This window comes from Rhinolophus sinicus, chromosome 4, assembly GCF_057876585.1.
Source record: "Rhinolophus sinicus isolate RSI-liver-muscle chromosome 4, RSI-T2T, whole genome shotgun sequence".
Classification (NCBI taxonomy): domain Eukaryota; kingdom Metazoa; phylum Chordata; class Mammalia; order Chiroptera; family Rhinolophidae; genus Rhinolophus; species Rhinolophus sinicus.
In genome coordinates, this window is record NC_142504.1 from 21,951,743 (window position 1) to 21,976,117 (window position 24,375).

Below are 24,375 nucleotides of genomic sequence, written 5' to 3' on the forward strand. Positions count from 1 at the left end.
ATTTCACATACTGTAGTTGCAGTTTCTGAGACACTAGACCTTGAGCTGTCTGAGGGCATACGTGTTTTTCCCCCTCTGCTTCTTTGTGAATTCAGAATCTGCAGTGTTTAGAATAAAGCCCCATCTTGAGGTACAAGATCTATTATAAAATAATGTCAATGTAATAGTGTCAAAGAAGCCATTTTTCAGTTATGGTAAATGGTTAAGTCTTGCTCAAGCACTTCGAAGTTATATTTTAGAATGTTTTAATTAATTAGAAATGGATACATATTAATGTACTTAAAAACGTAAGTATTGCTCAAGCAGCACAATCATGGCTCCAAAGTTTAAGAAGATCCATCCAAGTTGGATTATTTAAACTCGCAATAAATAGATGTATTTTCTTGGAAAAATATCTATTGTTACAGTAAAACGAGTTTCCTTTCTAACAAGATTGTATGATTGCTCGTTTATATTGTTCTTTCCGCAGGAATTCGCACACCCCCTGTTTGCATCCTGTTATTCACTTGGAGCTTCCCTTCCCTTCACTGCACTGTTTCCCTGACAGTAGTGTTAGCTGCGCAGCAAAGCCCCCGTCACTGAGGGCTTGCTCCAAGTCTCCTCAATCGCATTCAGTATTTATTTCTTCAGGTGACGACGATTACTTTAGAAATTTTATTCTCTTTATTCGCTCAAAGGGTTGCATTGCCTTCCTAGACCACAAGTGGTCTGGACAAGACTATGGGATTTTTTTTTTTTTTTTTTTTTTTTTTACTTATTATTTCCGTCACCTTCCATCTACCTCTGTGTTCTTGTATTGAACAACCCAAGAAACTGCTTAGGGCATGCACTCCACTGAAATCCAAGCAAACACATTTATAGACTTCCTAAAATTTTGTACATTTGGAATTGTCTTTGTGAAGGCAAAAAAAAACAACAATTTTTTAAAAAAGTAATTCAGGGCATAATCAAAGCCAAGTTAAATCACTGCCTCAGAGTCATCTAGGATGCTTATTAAAAATGCAGATTCCTGGGTTCTACATAGAACCTACTTAGAATCAGCTTAAAAGGGGCATGCCCTAGAATGTGCATTTTAACAAGCTTTTTCAGGTTTCTGATGCACACTGAAGTTTAAAACCTAGTAATGCAAAGAAACTAAAGTTTAAGACAATATAATTGATAAAGGATAATGCAAATAGGGTAAAAAGATCCTACTGTCAAATACACAAAACCAGAAAAAAAGGTGAACAAATTCATCAAAGAAGAGCAAAGAAAATACTTTATACACACACACAGCTTAGAAAGCAGTAATTATGTTAGTAATTACTAACATGGCACACTGGCTACACACTCTCTAAATAGCTTCAGTTCTGCTCCACTACTTCTCAACAGGGAACAACCCATATATTTTTTTTCCCTCTTTTTAAGATACATAGTTTGATTTCTCATTATAGAGGAAACAGAAAGGCAAAATGACTCACGTGAATACATCTTTACCAGAGTCAAAAACTTACGCCTCCATGGCTTCCAGACTGAACTCTCTGAGGGCAGAGAGCACATCTCACATGTCATAGAACCCCGCCACCCCACTCTCCAGCACAAGGTCAAGCAGTAAGCTCAGCAAGTGAATAAATGCTGAGGATCAGGACAGCATTCCATGATGCTGGGATGACCTTGAGGTCACCGTCCACCACAACGGCTCCTAAACGTCAACATGTAAGTAGCCCCAACACCAGACATGATGATTCTGTAGGTGTAGGATGGGGCCCAAGATCTGGCATGTCTCCCAGTTCCCAGGCGACGCTAATGCTGCTTGTCTGGGCACTGGACTTTAAGAATCATGGATCTAGGGAAAAGTATTCAGGTTTGCTATATAAGTGGTTCCCAGAAAAGAGAACTGAGATATGGTCAGGAAAAACAATATAAGGAATCTGGAAACCTGGGTTCTAGTCCCAGCTCTATCATAAAATGACTACACAGCTGATAAATGACACACACATCAGTGAATATCACTAACTTTAGATAACTAATATTATCTAAAAGATGAAGAGTCCGGTACAGATGAAAAATGGAAAATGCAAACACTTTTTATATAGATCAGAGAAAATTTAAGTGTCTACTATGAACCCCTGAATTATTACCCTCAACTCAGTGTTTACTGCCCAGATCACAACTATTAAAATATATAGCTTTTATCCAAAATAAAGAACATACAGCAAGCAAACAAACAAAAACATAAAAGATGCTCAGACTAAACACATCAAGCCATCTAAATATAAACTTAAAACGGAAATAACTGTTTTGCAATATTCTAAACACAAATGACAAATTCGAGTACCTGTAAAAGTATCGAGGGCAGCAGTATCAGCATCCCCTCAGAGCTTGTTAGAAAAGCAAGTCTGGCCACATCTAAACCTACTGCATAAAAACCTTCATCTTAACAAGATCCCTATGTGATTTGTAAACACATGAAAGTTTGAGAAGCACTGAGCTAGGCCACTGAGACTTGATGACTACTTCTTTATACCGTTTGTAAAATAACATGATATATTTAAGACTGAATGTTTCCTGAAAAGAAAATCTATTTCTGACATACAAATAGATAAAAAGAGAAATCAAAAAATTATTTTACCTGAGAAGACATATTGAAACACGTTTTTTCAAACAAAAGTTCCATTTAAAATACTTTATTCCAGGAAATATGTGTGATTACAAGGTAACAAATATCACCTTGCTCAAATCCAAAACTTTACAGCGGACTGAGGTATGGGGGTGCTAACTGGTTCAGTTAAAGTCAAACAGTTTGTCAGTGGCACATGGAGACAAATCCAATTCTACAGACTCTTATAATGAAATGTTTTTTTTGATGGAAAAGAAAAAACATTACATTTTCATGGAGTAAACATGCAGTTAATAGAAAGCAGTAGAAGTATACATAATTTTGAAAGGATAAATGAAATGACCTATCTATAAAAACATACTTAAGGAAATCCAGCAAAAATATATCATAGTAGTTAATATACATTTTAATCTTTTCGTTAAAGAGATACTTTAAAAACTGAACTGGAAGGAGAAGTAGAACTGGAAACTGACATACTTAATATGAGCATAACATCCAAATATATAATTTTCAAACAATGACACCACATATCACTTAGTGGCAACATCTGTTTGATGAATGTATCTGGAAAACTGATTTTTTGAAATATTAAAAAATTTGGCTTTGCTACTTAAGCATTACTATATAGCAATAAGCAAAACTTTTCACATATGGCTAATTTTTGCTGTTCTCAGAACAGAAGCAGAAACAGCCATATTCAATATAAGCATTTTATAAGTGATTATAGAAAAATTAAACCCTTTTGTCTTACCATCAAAGAAGCTCTTGGCTCTTAGGTAACTGACACTGAGCCTAAGAACGGAAAGTTTGTCCAGCTTATTAATAACATCTTGTGGAAAAGGCAGCAGGCTAGCCAAACGGTCCAACTCTGTATTAAGTCGGTCTCTATGTCGCTTGGAAGGATTAGACTTGATTCCTTCAGCCGGGGTTAGCTTGATACTGAAAAACAAACAAAATGCCATGAAATACTTTAAAGCATATAAAGCAAAAATTTCTATTGCATTATAGGATCGCTTCAAATATTTCACTAATAAAATATCTAAAATCTACTTGAAGTGTATAGAAATCCTTTCAAAACGTTCCTTTCATATCTTAATTAAACAAAACAAGAGGATGGGTAAAATTCTTCATAATGTTTTATTAAAAGCTTGAACCCATCAAAGGAAAATTCTGAGTACATCTTATACACTTCATACACTTCATATATACTTCATTCCTTTGTGGTATAGTAATTCCCAATTAACAAATCTACTAGGATTTCTTTCCCCCTCAAACACAGCCATTGTAAGGAACAGAAAAAAATATCTGTAATAAATTATGTGAAAATTATGCCTCCTTTGCTATCTTCCACAAGAAGCATCATCTTGGTATCATTATGCTGTAAATAAATAAAAGCAACCTGAAATAAAATCTCATCTTCATCATTCCCAGCTTCCCATATTTAACACTTTCATCCTGTCAGTTACAATTTCTCAAAGCACTCTGGCACCTCCAGATGGTCCTACTGCCATCTAATGGGGTCCTCCAATATTAAAACAAAAAATTTTGACGTTAGTTATTTATATTAGTTAACTGACAAATACTAGAGGTTAACTACAATTACTGGCAAATTTTGCTTTTATGATTGACTGGTCAGTAGTTCTACTTAATTAGCATTCATAGATTGTGATTCAGTTAGAAAATTCAGTGAACGACCAACATTTAGTATGATTTTTTCATCTGAGATAAAAGGTACTTATGGTTAGAAGTAGAACTTGAGTTCAGAAATGAGAAATTGGACTACTTCACACAAAGGCCTCAGCCAGGGTTTCACAGCAGAAATGCATTATTTAAAGTGAATTTACAGATAGATCATCAGACACCTATGCTGAAATGTAGAGAAGATATTCAAAAACCAAACAAAGTCATTTTTAGATCATGTCTTTGCACCTTTCCATTTGCCAGAAAAATAAAGATTTATGCAGAGTATTTTTATAATAAAGACTTTTTTTCCAGTTTTATTGAGAAGACAAAGACATGTTTGATAATTCTCATTAAATTATAGTATCTTTAAAAAGTAGAAATTAGCCTGAGCATAGTGATATTAATTTGATTCAATCAGAGCATTTCTAGATAATTCATGTTTTCAATGTTATACATAAAGAAGTAATACTGCACGCACAAAGATGATAAAAAGTAAATATGAAATTTGAACATGTTTTTATACTCTCCCTAACAAGTAACTGCTTCAGAACTTGGCTATTCTATTTTTTCTATTACAGTTCATGTTATTCCTCCAAAAGAGTAGCAAATCGGTAAAACGTGAAACATACAAAATAAGTCAGTAAATACTATTTCCAGACTGTTTATATAATTATATACTTAATTAAAATTGTTGACTATTTCTCTAGCTATTTTCTCTAATGATATTGCATTTATTAATATAAATTCAAGTCACACCTAATGACTGCATTTCTCCAATTAATCAACTGAATTTTACCTTTTACTATAATACAAGTCTATCTCATTGAGTAATTCTCTATTGACTAATCACTTGTTAACACAAATATTTACTTGCACCTGTTATGTCCTGGGTTGTCCAGGAAAACATTCTTCTACCTATTCAAAAGGTGTTACGGGAACTAAGTACAGGTAACAACTGCTTTAAAAAGAAGAGTTTTACAAAAAGGTGGTGTCTGAGATGGACCTTTAAAGACACACAGGATTTCACCAGGAGGCATGCCTGAGGGACGGTGAACTGTTGGAAGCCCCCTGTCTGAAGTGGGAAGCGCGGGGTGCAGGAGAGAGAAGAGGGAAGGAAGTTCACTGGAATCACATGCTCACAACAAATATTGACCACACACCACATGCCGAGCACAGACCACTCAGCAGTGACCAAAACATACTAAAGTCCCTGTTCTCATGCAGCGTGCATTGCAGCAGGAGGATACACACATACAGAAACACATGTGGGGGCTGGTAAGTGTAAAGGAGAAAAATAAAGCCAGAGAAGGAACTAAGGGTAACAGGGGTGCTGGATTTGACAGCCAGGGGAGGTCTCCCTGATGTGATGTTTCAGCACAGACATGAACATGACAAAGGAGTGAGCCATGTGGGTGTCTGGTGACAAAATGTTCAAGGTAGGGGACACAGCACGCTTCTGCATAGAAATGGTACAAAAAAATGGATTTGGGTGTCTGGGAGCCATCCTAAGCTTTCCACTAGGACTTCCGTGACCAGTCAGTCGGTCCTGTGTTTTACTAAGCTGCCTCTGGTGATGGAGAGGCTGGAATGCGGGCACATCTCCCTGAAGCTTCCATTTCTCCCTAAAATACAGATCCAAGTCACTCCTCTGATTCAAGTCTTTCAGTAGTTCCACAGTCCACGTTTCTTAGCCTAGCAAACAAACGTTTCTTGATCTTTCCATGACCCCTATTTCCCGGCCTCACTGCCTCCAGCCAAAGCCTTCCTTGTCCATTATATTCCCCGAGCTAAGAAATTACTTAGTTACCAGTATGTACTTTGGTGCTTTCATATATGCCTCTCCCCTGCTCTGTCTCACCAGCTTCAAAGCCCTGCGGGATTACATCACTTTTGTAGTTTTCCCTGACCTAATCACAATGGACTCCTCCAGTGCGACTTCTGTACCTTAGGTGTCTTATGTAAATGTCTTACACAACCATTCCATTAAGGAAAATTATGTGCAGATAACACTTCCCATAAATTAAAAACGAAATTCAGTCCTGCACTCTTGGTAGCTTTCCAGTAATGATTACAAAACACTGGGGAGAAGAGTAACACAAACACTGAAGCGAGACAAGCTGATAGGACACAGGGAGAAAGAACCAGTGTGAGAAAGAGGCTTCAAGCCATTCCTCCGTGTGGGACTGCTGCCTATTATGTGCTGGCTCTTTGCAACAGTGAACCCTGCACTAGAAGACACTGCTGCTTTACACAACGCAAAACTGTTCACAGCTCTGAGGTAGGATGCACCTTCAGGAATGTTGTGCATAAGATCAAATCTCCCACATGTTATGTAACCTATATTCCACATACATAATTGTTGCTCTTATTACTATGAAAACTTAATCATTTTTGTATCCCCACTGCTCAGCACAGTACTTGACATAGAGTGGACTCTCAATTAATGTTTGCTGACCAGAAATATCCAGAAAAGAAATGACAGGAGCCTAACCAAAGGCAGTAACAGTAGGGACAGTAAGTGAAGACCAGCTTGAGATATTTAAACACAATGCTTTGTGCTATCACAAAGCTGGGGACACAGCCAGACTCAAACATCCACTGAATTAAACTGACCTGCTGACCAACGAGGTACAGGAAGTAAGGGAGAGGAAAACACCGAGTGAGGCGAGCTTGCAAAGGACTGAGGTTTGTAGCTTAGGATAACAACTGTATTTCCTAATGGAAGGTAACCAAACAAAAAGAAAAGAGACTTGTCTTTCCATCTTTGTTTACCAACACGTAGGTGCGAGGCTGAGGAAGAGGCACAGGCAAAAACAAGACGGGAGAACTGATATGCCAGACAGGAAAAGAACCAGGGTAGAATATTTTTGAGAACAAAGTCAAATGCTCAGATGAATTAAGGTCAGGATTAAGAAGTACCCATTGGACCTGGCATTTCAAATCCAATGTTGTTAAAGCTAAAGTAATAAGAGTCTATACTTTTTCACTGATTTTGTGAGAAATATTCAGAACTATTTTATGAAAATGTTTCATACTCATCTATACATACTGAAAATGCACAGAATAATTAAAACTAGAGAGGAATCTTATATCAATTACACATGACTTAGGTTATGCTAGTACTTTTACTTTGGTTTTGTCTTCAAATCTATGCCAAAACGTACTGCCAAGCATCATCTATTTAAATAAAAGACTACATTTGAAATATACACAAATGTCCCAAGAAGACTGAATTTGGGAGCTCTGGAGTTCAGACATTTCCTGAAAGATGTTGATCAGGCAAAGGAAAAATTTATTATTTTTTAAACCTTAACCTCAAAAATCTTGCCCCAACCTGTAATCAGGATTGTTGTGAAATCACGACTCCAGCTGACTGCATGCCATACTTCCGTGTTCGAAGCCCTAAGCTCTGTGCGTACTGGTGGTGACAGGCCCAACAGCACGTCCGACGCCAGTGTGAATGTTATCTTTCAAGCCTTAATTTTTAATATTCCAGTCTAAAACGTCTGTTAGGCTCATCACTTGTATCCAGTCTTTGAAATAAAGTTGAAAGATTTAACAACCTAGTTTAATCGTAAGTTACTGTAATTGTAAATATTTGTATTTCATATGACATTTATCACAAAACGTCAAATGACATGCAAAGACATAGTTTCAGTCATCCTATGAGATTAAAGTGACACTGTCTAACAAGAGATTCCCTATCACAGCACCATGTTTGCTCTAGCAGCTTTCCCCTCTGCGCGATTTCATCCAGTCCCACTGCTTCAGTCTACTTACCAGTGACTTGTTTATCTTTATTTCCAGCCCCTATACCTGGATCTCCTCTCATTCATATTTCTCAGAACTTAGGCAACCCCTTCTCTGCATCTAATATGACACTACTCTCCATCCCACAGCTGCAAATTGAAGTATTCCTCAGTAAATCTCTTTATCATACAACTACACCCAAGTAAGCCCAACTTTTACACCCACTAATTCTTCATTTCCTCCCCACAGCTCTAGTGCATACTTATTCGTCTCTGAATGTAAATGTTGACTGTTTACAGTCATAAATAATGTTCTTAATAGAAGACTGGAAAGGTGATCTGTGGCACAAGTAACATTACAGTTTCCTGTTAGGCTGAATACAGCTGGATATTTCACTTCCCCATGTGAGGGGGGGAAAAAACTACAAAAACTTCTGAGAATCCTGGCTGGATGTCACTTTTAATGAGTCAGAATTCTACAGCCACTCTTCTGCTGCTCCTCTGCGCTTGTGATGGGTTATGCCCTTTCCCTCTTTATCTAAGGAGAGGTGATGCGATACTAACAACATAGAGCCCCTAGCACAAGACTTGAACAGTGAAAACCTGAGACACGAAATATGCCCTAGAAATCACTCACTTCCATAATCCTGAAAAAAAGAATCATTAAGAATGTTTCCTTTTTCCTTTTATGAACATACAGTGTTTTAAAGCATTTCTCTTTAAACCCACATAAAAGGTATCTACTATAAAACATTAGCAGAAAAGTCTTTAGTGGTCAGTTGTTAAATGAGTAATTCTCAAATACCTACTATGTGCATGGTACTAGGAAGCTCTGGTAGATAAAAAGACAAAAGGACAGTCCTATCTTTAAAGAGCTTACATTTCCTACTAGGAGAAGATACATTCTATAACAAGACCAAAATCAAACATAATGTATTGCTCAATAATACAGGTGCTACAAGAGTGACGCTCAAGAGGTTCAGGTAGAGTAATGAGGGAAGGTTTCATGGAGATGTGGCATCGACATCAGGTAGATCTTAAAGACATGTAAGTCACTTCTGATTTTGTCAGAGAACGTAGCTTTCTGCAAGCACCCTTCTTTCAGAAAATCATGCCAAACAAGGAAAACAAGAGACAGAAACACAGTCTGCTTTCAATAAACTTGAGATAGCTAAACCCAGATGCAAATAAATATGAAGATGGAAAATGGGTAGAAATCAATGACACCATAGAACAGGAAGGAAAGTGTAATCATAGTATATTACTTAGCTCAGCAGTAAACAACATTTACAGTTTAAAAAAATAATGAAACACTGAAAGTGAATTTGAAATTGTGATAACATTACATTGGGAGGATGAAGAAAGATGGAGGAGAGATGAACTAGCACTAATAACCATAACTCTCACAATAAAACATAAACAGATCGTACCTAACACGCTAAACTGCAGCATTACATACATATTATTGAATTTTTTAATGTGCACGTATTATTTAATAGGAATACTTTTCAAAACAATATATCAATCATAAAAAAGGAGTAAAGTGAAAACAACTGAAAAACAGTATATGACACAAAGCAAATCAGGCAGAAAAATCTGCAAACACCACACTACTACTCTACACACACACACAACTCCTATAATAAGTTCAATTATCTACTCCATCATCTTGTGTCTATGAAAGTCAATTGTCAAAATTAACATTATTAAGGAAAAATGCAAGGACAGACTACCAATGGGAATGTAAACTTACTGCAGAGCAATTTGACACTATGTCTCAGAGCATAATATTTTGCTCAGTCTTCAAAGTATACATACCTGTGTACCCTCCATGTACACAAATTCCATGTACAGGAATTTTTCCTAAGGAAATGACTAAGAATTTGCATAGAAATTCACATACCTCAAGGGTATTCTCTGAAAAACTAGTTAAAATACTAAAAGGTTGGAAATAACAGAATTTTCCATTAAAATAAAAAGCAGTTAAATAAATTATGGACCACTAACAGAATGGAGTATTATGCAGCTATTAGAAGCAACGTTTTAAAGGAGGGGAGGTAGGGAGCAAATCAGTAAGAAAGAAAGAAAAGACTTAAGAGGAAAGGACATAAATGCAAATATGGAGAAAATATTAAAATCATATTTGGGAAGCAGTAAATAACACATTTAAGAACATTAACTATTTGAGAACAAACAGTGGACAATAGGAAATTCCTAAGACATGGATGTACCGTATGCACTGCTAAACTTCCTCACATGGACAGTACTATGAAGTTGGTAAGAAAGCCTAGGATCCCATATTTAAACTCAGCGTTTTAATTTCCTACTTGACAATTTTGAATCTGAACCTCAGGCCCCTATCTATAAAACTGAAATAATATTACCTTTCAATAGTACTATTAGAAAAATGAAATAAAATGATGTATGCAAAGCACAGTGCATGCCTGTATCACAGTAAGTCTAATGAACAATTTTTGTTATATTAAACCACACACAAAAAATTCCATTTTAAAGAAGTGTGGAAGTAAAAAAGTACTGCTGGTAAAGATCTGCATGGTATTTATTTCTAAGTAACTGTCTTAATTACACACACCAATACGTATGTACTATGTAAGTTTATTCAGGGAAGTAGCACATTTCAGCTGTACTCATAACTGAGAATATAATCATATACTGCCTCTTACTGTTTCACAAGAGAATTGACTGTTTTGGGATAATGTTAAGCGAAAATTATGAAAAGAATACAATTTATGTTTCTGCTTCATTTTATCTTCAGCAGTCTTTACAGTTTATAAAATGCTTTTGTTCTACTCATTTTAGTTGCGAGAGTGGCAGTGTAAGAATTCACTATCCTGTTAAAATGGTCAAGAATTTGCCCAGATCTAAAAAGGCAAGGAAACTAGACCTCATCTTTTAGTTTAGACCTAGTGCTCTTTCAATTTATAACTCAGTTTCCTCTTTTGCCATCTATTCTTTATAAATGTTACCGATAACTACACATTTTCACTTATTCATTTTATAGTACCAATATGCAAGAGCCTCTATAATCACTATAAGCTATCTACATATGTGAAAGAAAAATGATGGTGAAGAAATAATTATGTAAATGAAATGACCTATCTTTTTATTTTAGAAGCTATTTGGAAAATGGTATCATACTATATTTATATGCAACATTTCCGTAAAGCATTGCATAATTTTATTCTAAGTAGGTATTATATAAATGAGGTTCCTAGATTTAAATAGAATGAATAGCAACTTAGCAAAAATAGCAAGAAGACAATGCTTTTTATATTATATTATCATTATTAGCAGGTTAATAAAGTGAAAAGGATTAGCTAAGGCTCAGAAGTTATTTCCAGTTCTGATACTTTATGATTGCTAGCTTCATCACCACTAGTGCTGCTATCATTTCTAAGTGTAGAAGTCATTTACTCAACACCTATTCTTTGCAAACATTCAGTACTAACTTTCTAGAAATATGGTGAAGTACCACTAAAACTTTGTATTAATAAGACTTCAAAAACACAAAACTATATCCAAAGTTATTATCACTAGAGAAAAACAGATTCTACTTAATTCAACAGTGCACTTTTCACCTATCTTCATGAGACAATGTTACTAAACAAATTAACAAAAACGCTATCATCTCCAAAGAAAATAAATTAAGAACATGGTTTAAGGAAAAAAAATTGTTTTTTGTTTTGGGTAGAGTGTTTAAGTATAGAACTACATTTTAAGGAAAGTTGTAATAGAATCTGTTCCTAACGTTATCTTTGAAAATGTCTTCTTGAAGGTAGGAGGCAACACGGATCAGATGCAAGGTTGCTTCAGATCCTTTAATTTCCTTTTATTAGTCCCAAGACAAAGGAAACACTTGCTGAGTGTCTACTATATACAACATACTTTAGTGGGATTAAATTTAACATATTTAAGATGTATTTCCTACTAATGAAGATAATTCTCAATGTTAGACTTGCCACTAGAGGGAGTTTATCTTGTTTAATTAATTCAATTGAAGATTGACTGGAAGAGCTTCAGGTTAAAATTATGTAACCCACTTGATTCCAAAATTTTATGGAACTGTATATTTAGATGGCTGTCTTATCAACAGCTCTATAATTATGCTACAACATATTTTCTCTTTAAGTAAAATAAAATGGCTTTCACTTAAGAGGTCAAAGTTAAATCTCAAAAGCATTTTCAGTGCAGAGATGTGTTTTTCTGAAAATGTTGGCATTATTTTAGACCCCATTAGCTACAAACAGTAATTTAACTTAAAAATATCCATATTAAACTTAATATGAGATTTTATGGCCCCAATCCTAAAATGAACTTTAATTAACTGCATTATAAAGCTAACCGTTTTTCACTCAGGCAAAAATAATTTGTAAACAATTTCATGTGATTCTGTAAATGCCAGCACTAGGCTTTTCTTATGGAGCAACGAAGTGACATTTTAAGGCATTTATATGATTAGAAGCAATGCATGGTGCCAAATAAATATCTGATAAACATCTATACTAAATAAAATAAAATAGGGGTAATGTTGAAAATGCTTTAGCAACACTGTATTACAAGAGATTATTACATGCAACTATATTAAAGTCTTAGGAAGTATATTAAAATATTAAGATAAAATAAAAGATACAGCTTACATAAAAATAAAAGGAAAATGCAGTATGTTTAAAGGGAAGATCTTTAATAAAATGTTATCTATAAGCCAAAAAAGTTAAACTTTATAAAAATGAATACAAAAATAAGGTATATGACTTTTTTTTTTTTTAAAGCCATCTAAGCCTTTTTGTAACACACGACAAAAATCAGTAACTTAAAAATCCACTAGGGAGATCTTCAAGTTTTCTGACCATATATAAAAAAAGCCCATGATGTCTCTATTATAAATTATGGCAAGTGTACTATTGTATTAATAAATACATAGAATAGGCATTTGCAATGCCTCTCAACTTTAGCCATCAAGGACAAAGTCAAATTAGACAAATCACTCTACTTTTGCTAGTTTGTAAATCAATGTCCCATAACTGCCAAGACAGAAAATTGCTGACTCGGCAGTACTCCTGTCAGCATAAGACTTCTAAATTTTAATCAGTCGATTTTATAGATGAATATCCTCCGTTAACGCCAAGTCTAGACCTGAATGATCTTCAATATGCTCTTCATATTGAAATTCTAAAGAAAGTTAAAACTCCAGAATAATTAAACTTTTACACCAGTTAGTGGATTTAAATATAAAGCTTAAACTACTTTTCTGGTTTGGATTAGTGGTCTAAGTTAAGTTTTAAGCAAAATGCACACTTCTAGTTCGCTGAGTAAATCTTTAATGTGTTCTTAAAATTGTTTATGAAAATTTGAAAAATGTGCAGTAACTCAGAGATAACCAGGAATAAACACATGAATACTGCCAACTCACAAAAGTAAATCTGTCTCAACCAGGATTTATTTTTCTGAAAAAAATTATTTTCAAGTATGTGCTATCTCACACAAATATCCCACCAAGACAAACAAAAAAATCTGTCTGTAATCGCTCCATTAGAATTGACAAAACTTTGAAGTAGGGGGAAAAGGGAATTAGAGAAGGATATCAAGAATGAAAACGTCTGTTTCACTAAGTCCAGTTCCAAATCTGTTGCGTACTGTACAGACCCTAAAACCACCGCAAAAGCGGTAACTCTCCAAAAAGATAGCTGAAAAATCAAATCCCCCCACTGTACCTTGCCCACCAGACTCACTCACACCTGCTACCAGCTCTATACTTTTACCGATATGGCCCTCTTGAGCACTACAAAATTACTGCCAAATAAGTAAACGTGCAACGAAAAGCCAATTACACACACCTGACCAAGAAATACCTGCAGAGGCACTCAGCTCCCTTCTTGCAGTGGCACACGTTCAGCTCTTTAAAACACCTCTCTTTACCAGGAATGAGAATTATGACCGTCCTCTAACCGAAGAGGTTATTAAACATGGAAGGGGATTTCAAGAGGGGTTGATGCTAAATAATACCAGCCCCACAGGGCAGATCAGAGTTGTCAACAAATTAGGACCACAGAAAATAGCTGCAAATGGCTGGGGGTGTGAGAGGGTTCGTGTGCGCGGGGCACGGGGGTCATTGTTTAAAATACAATTTAAAAATGGGGAAAAAATCTAAAGCCTGGGTCGCTCAACCCTCCCCCAAGTCTCGATTCCACCGACTGTGTCAGGAATGGACCTAATCCCCCGACCTCGGGGATTTGGGGGCGGGGTGTGGCCGCCTCTCGCACCCGCGTGCCCGAGCGCCCAGCCCCCGCACCGAGGACGAGCTCCGGACACTCACGTTTTCTGCACGGGCTTCCGCCGCTTGCGACTGGCGTAGGTGATGTTGGCGCTGTTGCCGTTCATGGTGCCCAACCGCGGGCGGGTCCTCCCCGGGAGCGGGCGCAGACGGCCGGGTCTCCGGGACCCGCCTGTGGCTGGGACGGCCGCGGCGGCCGGCGCCCGGTTCCACGAAGCCGCGCCCGCCTCACCTGCGTCCTCCCGGAGCGGTGGGAAGAAACCGCGCCCTCTAAGCCTCGGCTCCCGCAGCCCCGCGCGTCCAGGTGCGCTGCCTGGGCCTGGCGCCTGGGGGGCGACGGGCGGAGACCGGTGAGAGAGGCAGCGCAGGTGCCGTCTACACCCGCGGAGGCGGCGCGGCGCTGCCCCGCAGGTGAGGCGGGCCGGGTTGAGGAGGAGCCTGGGTCGCCTGTTTGGAATGCCGGCCTGGCTCGCGCACGGTGGCGCCGCGCCCCGTGACCGTCGTCGCGGTCCTTGGGTAAGGGAGGCGCCGCCGCGCTGCTCCCGGGGCTTCCCCAATCCTGGGTGCTTCCCGCCTGTGGAGCTCGGGCTCTGGACGCCACTCCCGGTGCCACCAGCTTCCGCTCGGCTATGCAGCTGCGCCTGGTCTGAGCCGGTGGTCCCGGGCACGCGCCCGGGACAGAACGTCAAGTGGACCTTCCCGGCGGGTCCTCCTATCGCTGCGCGCACCAGCTTAATTGCAGAAGTGCCCCCGACCTCTCTCTCTAGAGCCGCCCAGCCCCTTCTAGCCCCGCCCCACCATGCTTGGCCCCGCCCTTCACCCCTCCCTTGAGGGCCCTACCGTCCCAGCACGTAGGGACGTAAGACGTAACGATGTCTCTCCGTAGCCATCTTCTTGAGGTCAAGGGGAGGCTTCTGTGGCCACATTTCTAGCCTGGAAAGAAATGTGACAACAAATTACATATAGTCAAATTCTTCATAGCTGTACTGTCTAAAGGATAGACATGCCAAATAGTGAGCTGAACTTCACCTAGATGAGAGACAGTGATTCAGCTAACTTTTCACTAGGATTTACAGTAAACTGGCAGATAACCTGTGGGCCTCAATTTTCCGAGAGGGGAAGGCTTCAGAAGCCCACATTTGAGTTGGAATTTGAAAGCTGGCAGTTTCCTTGTCTTTTTCTTTTTATTTTTTTCCTTTTTTTTTTTTTTTTTTTTTTTTTTTTGGTTTCTAGACTAGACAATATCTTTTTCCTAGCCAGAATACCTTTCTTTCAATTAGGTTGAAAAGCAGGAAGCAAGGAAGAAGGGAAGCATGAGGCATTGGAAGATAATAAGTAGTCTGGTATGGTTGGACAGAGGAGCTAGAAGTGAAGTTCAGGAATTTAGGATCAAATCATAAAGCCTTGGTAAAGAGTCTAAATTTTATTCTGTAGGCAATGAAAGCCTTTTAAAGATACTTACTAGGAGATTGACTGTCTGGTGTCTTGGAAAAGTCACCCTGGGAGGAAAGTGCAAACTGGATTGATTACAAGGAGATCAAGATTGGTGCAGTGAGAGTAGTTAGGAGCTTGTTGAAATAATCCAGTGCAAGTCCAGGGAAGTGGCAGTGGGATGGAGAAAAGAGAGAAAATACAGATGATAGAAAAGGATAAGGAAATAGGGGAAGAGAGAGTAATCTCAAATTTTTCCAGGATTTCTGACTCTTTCTGTGCGGTTAACTGTATATTTGCTTGTTAGGAACAGAAGGGCATCCAGATCAAGATATCTGGGTGACGTCTCATACCACATCCATTCCTACATTTTAAAATGTCTTCAAGCCGTTTCCACCTGGTCAGTTTGTTACTGCAAATGCAGTGCATCAATAAATTAACTCATCATTTTCTTTAGCTGAAACTTTTTCATTGGCTCTACCATTTTCCCGATCAACCTATGAATCATTTTCAATTCTGCTACCACTTATATGTAAATATCCCAGCAAAAACTATTAAATTTTGTTATTTGCAATATCCCTAATTCATTTCCCTCCACCATTCTTCAATAATACCAGCTCAAATGCCATACCATGCAGGATTCCTCAACTGATATCCCCTGTACACATTAATTCAATCAATAGATGTTTGGGGGGGGTAACTCCAATGTGCCAGGAATTGTGCTAGTACTGGGGAGACCATGGTGAACAAAACAGAAACTTACCATGCTCTTGGGGAATACTGTAATGGAGAAATACATGATTCAGTATGATTTTCTAGTAGATAAATCTGACCTACTCATTGAAGCAAAGGTAGGCTTTCCTTTAAAAAATGATTGAGCTGAGGTCTGAAGGATAAAGTAGGCTATCCTAGGAGAAGGGAAGGGAAAGCAAGAGCATTCCAAGCCAATGAAATAGTACAAGCAACTTCCCTTTAATGAGAAGGAGGGCAGGTATGAAGGACTAAAACAAGTTCAGTATGATCAGCGGAGACAGGCACAAATGATCAAATTTGTGTTTCAAAAATATCACCATATCTGCAGGGTTTAAAACAAATTAAAGAGGGAGCAACAGAGTGGAATGGATAAAAGTAACACTCCTTAGGAAACCATTTGCAGTAGCCCAACCAAGAGATGACAATTATTGATACTAGGATGGGTGATTGTGGAGATGGAGAAAACTGAATAGATTCCATAAATATTTGGGAGGTCTTTGAAATGGAGTGTATTTATGACAGAGAGGGAAGAAGACATGTCAAAAACAATAATAGTTTTCTGGATTATGTATCTAGCTATGTGACAATGGCATGTAGTAGTGGGAAATTAACAGCTTTGGATCTCATGTTTGAGGTACCTTTGAGACATCGAAGAGAAGATATTAAGTAGGCCATAGAATATACAGGTTTGTAACTGAAAGATGTATCAGCTTGAGACAAATTCAGAAGTCATTGGCATTTAGGTGCTGAGAGCATGGAAATTGTACGGTGTGAATATATACTGGAAAAGACGTATGGAAGGAACCCCAAAGAACTTCAATATGTACTATTAGCTGGATAGAAGAAGTTGATGGTCCTGTAAAACTGATTGTAAAGATTTGCTAGAATGGTAACAGAAGAGTAAGGGGACTGTTGTGTCATGGAGGAAAAGGTAGAGAAATGTCAGGAGTGGCTAACAGTATTGAATGCTGTTGAGAGGTTCAAATAAGGTGAGAACTGAAAATGTCTTCTTTGGCTTCTCAACATGGGGTCATTGGTGACTTCTGTGAATGCTATGTTGATGGACTAATGGACCTGCACGTCTGACTGAAGTGGGTACAGAATTGAATTGAAGATGAAATGACATTGGCAAACAATTTCTTTTTTGAAAAATTGGGCTGTGAAAGAGCGAGACCTAGGATGGTAGCTAGGGGGAGTAAAGAGTTAAACTAGATTTTTTATTTTTTTTTTTTAATGGGTGATGCTTAAGTAGTTGAGAGAGAGAGGAGACTGTGTAAGAAAGACAAGGCGCAGTAAAGGAACCATAGATATTAAAAACAGGAGGGAATAAGTGCCAAAACAGAAATAGGGAATTAGGATTATAGTAGATTAGATAATAGTAGAAATAGCCTCTCTAGTGCTTTACTCTTCAAAGTGGTCCACAGCTTCTCATGGGAGTGATAAGAAATGCAGAATCTCTGGGTGTCCTTACTGAGTCATAGTCTAAATTTAACAGGGTCTCCTAGGTGATTCAAATGTACCTAAAGTTTGAGGAGAACTCCTCTGCAAAAGCTGGGGAAGAGGAGAATGGTGGGTGAGATGTAGTAGGCTAGTACTTTAGGATCAGAAAGATAAAGGAGATGTGATGAGGAGGGTATTACAACATGAGCTACAAAGGAATAGTGTGTTTTGTGGTTGATGGGTTGATGGTTTTTGTTTTAATTTTACAGGACCATAAAGTAAAAGTGTTCTGGGAAGTGGCAACAGGGAACTAGGTGGACATCACCCCTGTATCCTGGATGTGTGATGAGAGAAAATAATTAGGCACCATTTGAGAGAACTCTTAGGAAAATGATAGCCTCAGAGAGAGCCAGATTTTAGTATGTATGAAGTCTCATCAATCAACCTTATAATAATTCAGTGTTGTTGCTTTTTTTTAAATCCACTTTTTTTTATTAAAGTTTATTGGAGTGACAGTTGTTTGTAAAGTTACAGTTATGTGATACATCATCTATACATCACATTGTGTGTTCACCACTCAGAGTCAGTTCTCCTTCCATCACCATGTATTTGATACTGTTTACCATCATCTACCACCCCTCTCCCCATTTACCCTCTGGTAACCACTAAATTATTCTGTGTCTATGAGTTTTTGTTTCTTCATTTGTTTGTCTTGTTCCTTTGTTGTTTTCAGTTTTATATGCCACATATCAGTGAAATCATATGGTTCTCAACTTCTTCTGTCTGATTTATTTCACTTAGAATAATAATCTCAAGATCCATCCATGTTGTCGCAAATGGTACTATTTCATCTTTTCTGATGGCAGAATAGTATTACATTGTGTATATACCACATCTTCTTTAGCCAGTCATCTATCGAAGGACACTGGTTGGTTCCATGTCTTGGCCGCTGTAATTAAATCCACCTTTTTAAAGGTTTTTTGTTATTTGGTACAATCATTCTGTTATTTTGTTCTACTTACATACCCTTATATTCTGTTTGACTTTAAGATTATTTTCATTATCCAGAAATCATATAATACTTTGTTATATTACATTCTTAGTTAAGTAATGAATCTTTGTATAACCAAGATTAAAATAGAATGTTGATAAGATTTTTAGAATTCATTTTATTCTAATAGTGACACCATACACTTCCCTTAACATTTTTGCTTAGTGTGTCAATAAAATTAATCTTTGTAGTATAGTGACTTGCCACTTTCTGGAAACTATCACTCTCTGCTCCTAATATCAGCATTATAGAACATAGTTTTCGAGGTGTGATTTGTGGCCATCGCTAAATTTTTAAATTTTCTATTAGCAATTTTTATGTAGTAACATGAGGTTTTTTTCCTTATAACAATTAATTTGCCTATAAAAGTTTAAGAATATTTCACTTGCCTTATCAAAAGCAACGTTATCCTTTTATTTAGTTGAGGTGAGATTGCTTTCTGAGGTTTCAGATGCCAAAGTATGTCTATGGGTTCCTTATTCCTGCTAAATATTATGAAAACAAGAAATACATTTTAGCAATGCTGTTATAAATAGCTGTTCTAGAATAAAGAAATACAATCAGGATGAATGCTATACCTATTCTGTCACAGTACATGCATTCATTCATTTCTTTCAGCAAAGTGTTTTAGTTCCTATCATATACTAGACACTGTGGGAACCGCTGTGGTATCAGACATATCCCTACCCTCTTAGAGCTTATGTTGTAACGGGAGACGCAAGAATTAATCAAGTAGTTTTACAAATACATGTATAATTGCAACTGTGACAAGTGCTAGAAAATGAGTACTTTGAGAATGTGTAATAGTTGAATTTGACTTGGTTAGGGGAGGTGGTCCTGAAGAAGTTTGAGCTGAATTGAGACATGGTTAGGCATTTTGTAGGTGAAGTGGGGAGGGAAGGGCATTCCATACAGATAGAACATTTATCACAGTTTTTATCTCCTCTTCAATCCCGTAGTAACTTACCCCAGGCCCTCAGAATGGTTTATTTCCCTCACGTTCTGCATTTACATCTTAGATCACACATTACAGTTATAGCAAATATTTTAGAGAGCATATGGTTCATGACAAACTGTTTACAGAGGCACTCCAAGGGTACTGCAACAAGCTTAAAGGGGCATGATCATGTGATATTTAAAATTTTCGAGGCCAACCCAGTGACATCAGTTGGACACCATGCAAATCATTAGCTGCAGGTAGTTCAGAACTTCAGCATTAATTCATGCTCATTCTTTTGGATGACATCAAATCTTCATGACGCTGGGTTTTTGTAAGTTGCTGTTATAAAACACAAGGAAGGTCCATGGGAAAATGACTGTGGAACAGGAAATGAAGATAGTGGTTTCCAATCCAATTCCAAGGTTTGAGAAGTTGTAAAGTGCCCAACAGATGTGCACGTCCTATTAGGAGGGGGAAAAATTTTTTTTTAAGTATGTGCATTATTATTTTAAGCAGCTAAGTTGTTATAACATACGTACATAATAAGTTTGGACATAACTAGTTAATAAATGGAATTATTATGGTTTTCTGTTTATTTGTTTTTTAACATGCAACACCATGAAAAATTACTGAGATACTAAGAGTGCCATGAACTGGGAAAGTCTGGGAATCTTCAGAATAGCTAAACCCTGCATTTAACAGATGAGACACCTGAGTCCCAGAGAAATAAAGTCGCCTCTCATTACAGCCTAGAATTCAGGTCTTGTGGCTTCAATTCCAGTCAAAGATATGTAATTTATCTTACACTGAACTGATTTGATTCATTTCTTAAAAATATTCAGTTCATGCATAGCTTGATTTGACTCTAATCCTAAAGACTAGACATACATATCTAAAGGCTATTTCTAAATGCTTAATGCTTTCTTTCCTAGCTTGGATATTCTACAGCAATGTCATAGTTGAAGCCAAAAAAAAAAAAGTAAATGATAGGTATCGAAGAATTTTGAAAATAACTTTTAGACTAATGCTAATCTTAACACTGAGAAGGAAACTACAATAAAATGTAGGGATAATTTGTTATCAGTCAAAATTATTTTTATGTACTTGGGGATAATTCTTTGTTGTAAGAAACATCGAGATTTTTAACATATGACAAGAAAACATAATCTGTCAAAATATTAAGATGTATTAGGTTTAGATTTTGACTTTCCTTGCTTGTCCTTTTATTCTTATAAATGTGAAATTTGATTATGAGAAATGTTATGAAGAAGCTTTAATGTTTCATATGCTAAGATGAATTGTTAAACATTTTATCGAATAAGATATATGTATAAATTTTTTTGTTTTCAGACATTTAGCTTTGTGTATATATATATATATATATATATATATATATATATATACACATTTGGGATATACATACCAATAGTATTTTATGCATTTTAAATCATGAGGTGGAAGAAACTGAAATAAAGGTCAAGTGCATTTATATTAAAGAAATATTTTAAGAGAAAATGACATTAACATGATAAAAATGTAAGGAAATGTAAATTACTGTGACACTGATTTAAAAATCTATAATTTAGATCTGCTAAACTTTAAAGGCTAGCTCATTCTTATGCATATTAAAAGAGAAAAACAATGTATTCTTTCTTGAACATGTTTAACTTGAATTTAATCAATCTGTAGACCATGGATCTCAACTTTTTATATACATTTTAATCACCTGGGAGCTTTAAAACATTTGATTTAATTTAGTTAATGTAGGTGTGGCCTGGGTATCAGGATGTTTAAGGATAATAGTTAATTGTCATGCAGGAAAAGATCCTTATTCTCAGGAAACGCATGTGGCAACATTTAAGTATATTTTTTCATGTTTACTTATTTGTATCTGCAACTTAAGAATGGTCTGGCAAATATACGTTATATGTGTACTATATATGCATACACACAAAATTGTGAAGGGTATATAGGTATTTGTTGCATTGTTCTTTTGACTTTTCCATATGTTGAAAATTTTCACAATAAAAAGAGAAAAAATAAGAGTAAAAGCAAATAGCCATTTAACCTAAAGTTTAAAATTCAGAGACAGAATAATTATCTAAAGCCTGATAACTGTTTCAGTGAGAGGTGAGGCCACGACTGACATATTAATCACCCAGCTCTTACATAAGATAAAGCTTTAGAAGTTGCTCTAACCCTTGATATTCCAGGAAACAGATGGCAGATAAGTGAAAAAGGACTCAAATGAAATGTCTACACTTCTCCAGTTTAAGAGCAAACTTAGAAGCTCAGACCCCTACTTTGCAGTATCTGTGGGCTGAGAGATATGTGTAGTTAGTTGTGCATTTCAAGAATTTAGCTGGCTTATTATGTTAACCACAAACTATTCATTTTGTTGTATTCACCAGTTACATATACTAAAATACTAATAGCTTCTAATACCTCACAAATATTTTTCACATGTTCTTATAGTATAAATTTGAAATTTCTTCTTTATCCACCTTCTTGCATATACTCCCTGATTTGTGTAAGGCTTTCTAGTACATCAGCAGTCATGATTTATATGTGTAAGGCATGCATGCTTAAAATAACCATTGTTTGAAAATCTTTGATAAGTAAGGATCTTAGGACCCTCCTCAATTAAATGCTATATAAAGCATCGGAAAAATCTGCCATTACCTGATTGGTAAGTTGATAACGATAAAGGAGATCTGGTTACATAATTAATCAAGGGGATATTGCTGAGGGTGGAGTGTCCTGTTCTCCACCCTTCCCTCCCAAGGAATGGTGGAAGAATTTCCCTTGTAAAATTTTAGTTGAGCTGCTTTCCGGCCTGGACATAGATTGACTTCCCATCTGCTGTCGCAGAGGCAAGGAGTCCTGATGGAAATGGGTTAGAAAGATTCCATTTATTCCCAGTTTTTGGACAAATTTCTTACATTCTTTCAGTCCCTGCTTTGGGTTGAATCCAACCTGGTTATCTGAGTCTAGTAATAATCACATAAAGTAAATGTGTTTCTGAACAAAAAGCATGGAAATCAAATAGTTATTTTGGAGTACATTGGTATTTAAAGAAATACCAACTAGATTATTTTATAATGTAAATAATTCTTAGCTAAACTCTTCAGAAACCAGGGTTTTCAAACATTTATTAGATATTGCATTTTTCCATATTTACTCATGTAAGCTCAGGTTTTTATGAACGCACAGATTGATGCCAACTTTTTACATGATTCTCTGAGCCAGATCACCACACCACTCCAACCATCACCAAAGGAAAAAAAAAAAGTCACCATAAACCTATATTAAGAAAAACACCAATCTGAATCCTGCTAGAGTGGTTTGATAGTTTATGGAAAGTATATGAAAGATTTAAATGCAACCTTGGACTCTTTGTCGTTATTCTTGAACAGCTCAGTCAAATGTTAACTTCAGCAAGAACTGAATTTTTTATATAGTAACATGAATTTAACTTCTTTAATTATAACAAAGTACTGTTGATAAGTCTAAACAGAAATGTATCCAGTAATTTATATTCTTCAATGTATGTATAAAGAATTTCTGTACTTAGGTCATTAAATGGGCACATAAAAATATATTATCAAAGATGCTTTAAAATGCATTTGGAACTAAAGTTAATATTTAATTAATATTAGTGAGATATGAGTACTACTGATGCATTAAAATTTTTCCACTTATCCAAATATTTGCATATTTCATATTTTTATTTTCATACAGAAGTACAAACTTAGGTAGATTTCCCTAAGAGTATTTTCATTCTTCTATGCAGGATTAAAATTCAAGAGGATTTGACATCCCCCAACTGTTTTCTTTTTAAAAAATTTTTTCCATATATCTAGCAGAAAACACAAATTAAAATAAAGATAGGGTACAAATATTGCCATATTGGCAGGTTTTATCCAGCAAAAAGCAAGCCACTAATGTAGTCTCTAATAATGTCCTTTCCCTCATTTTAATAAGGTTTGTGTTGTTCTGACATTAAATGGATTAAGCAGCAAGCCTGCTGAGAAAAATACTCCAAGGTATTAAACCCTTGCAGTGTTGGTTTAACTGTGAGTACTGTAAAATAAGATTAAGTCTGAGTTTCAAAAAAGAGCTAGATTTGACAGAAAACTAAACGGTAACCATATTCACAGATGCCTGAATTAATGGTTCAGTGAGAAATATAATTAGGACAAAATTTGAAAACATGTCTCCTTTGGCAAATGTCTTCAGAGAGTATTCAGTGCCGTAGACTGATGTAGTGGAAAGAGCACTGGGCAAGGAGCCAAAAATCTTTGAATTCAAGTTTGTTGCTCTAGCACTCATTAGTTCTGTAACCTTGGATAAGAAATGTCTAGTCTTTGAATGGCAGTATGGTGGATGTGGCCAATTGGCAACCATTCTCTTCAGAGAGAGTGTGCATTTCTGTGC

The 24,375-nt window shown here is 36.6% G+C and overlaps 1 protein-coding gene across 2 annotated transcripts in view; it reads right to left on the bottom strand.

Annotated features, from left to right (window-relative positions):
* Positions 1–15,085, bottom strand: part of AHR (aryl hydrocarbon receptor) — a 51,961-nt gene extending 36,876 nt beyond the window's left edge. The window contains exons 1-2 of one of the 2 annotated variants that reach the window (XM_088797715.1): positions 14,366–15,085; positions 3,351–3,538 (exon numbers count right to left, since the gene is read on the bottom strand). In XM_088797715.1, coding sequence (XP_088653841.1) covers positions 3,351–3,538; positions 14,366–14,430 — 253 coding nt within the window. In that variant the 5' untranslated portion in view covers positions 14,431–15,085. The remainder of the gene's footprint in view (positions 1–3,350; positions 3,539–14,365) is intronic. The other variant, XM_019727189.3, reaches the window with a different exon arrangement.
* Positions 15,086–24,375: the final 9,290 nt, after the last annotated feature.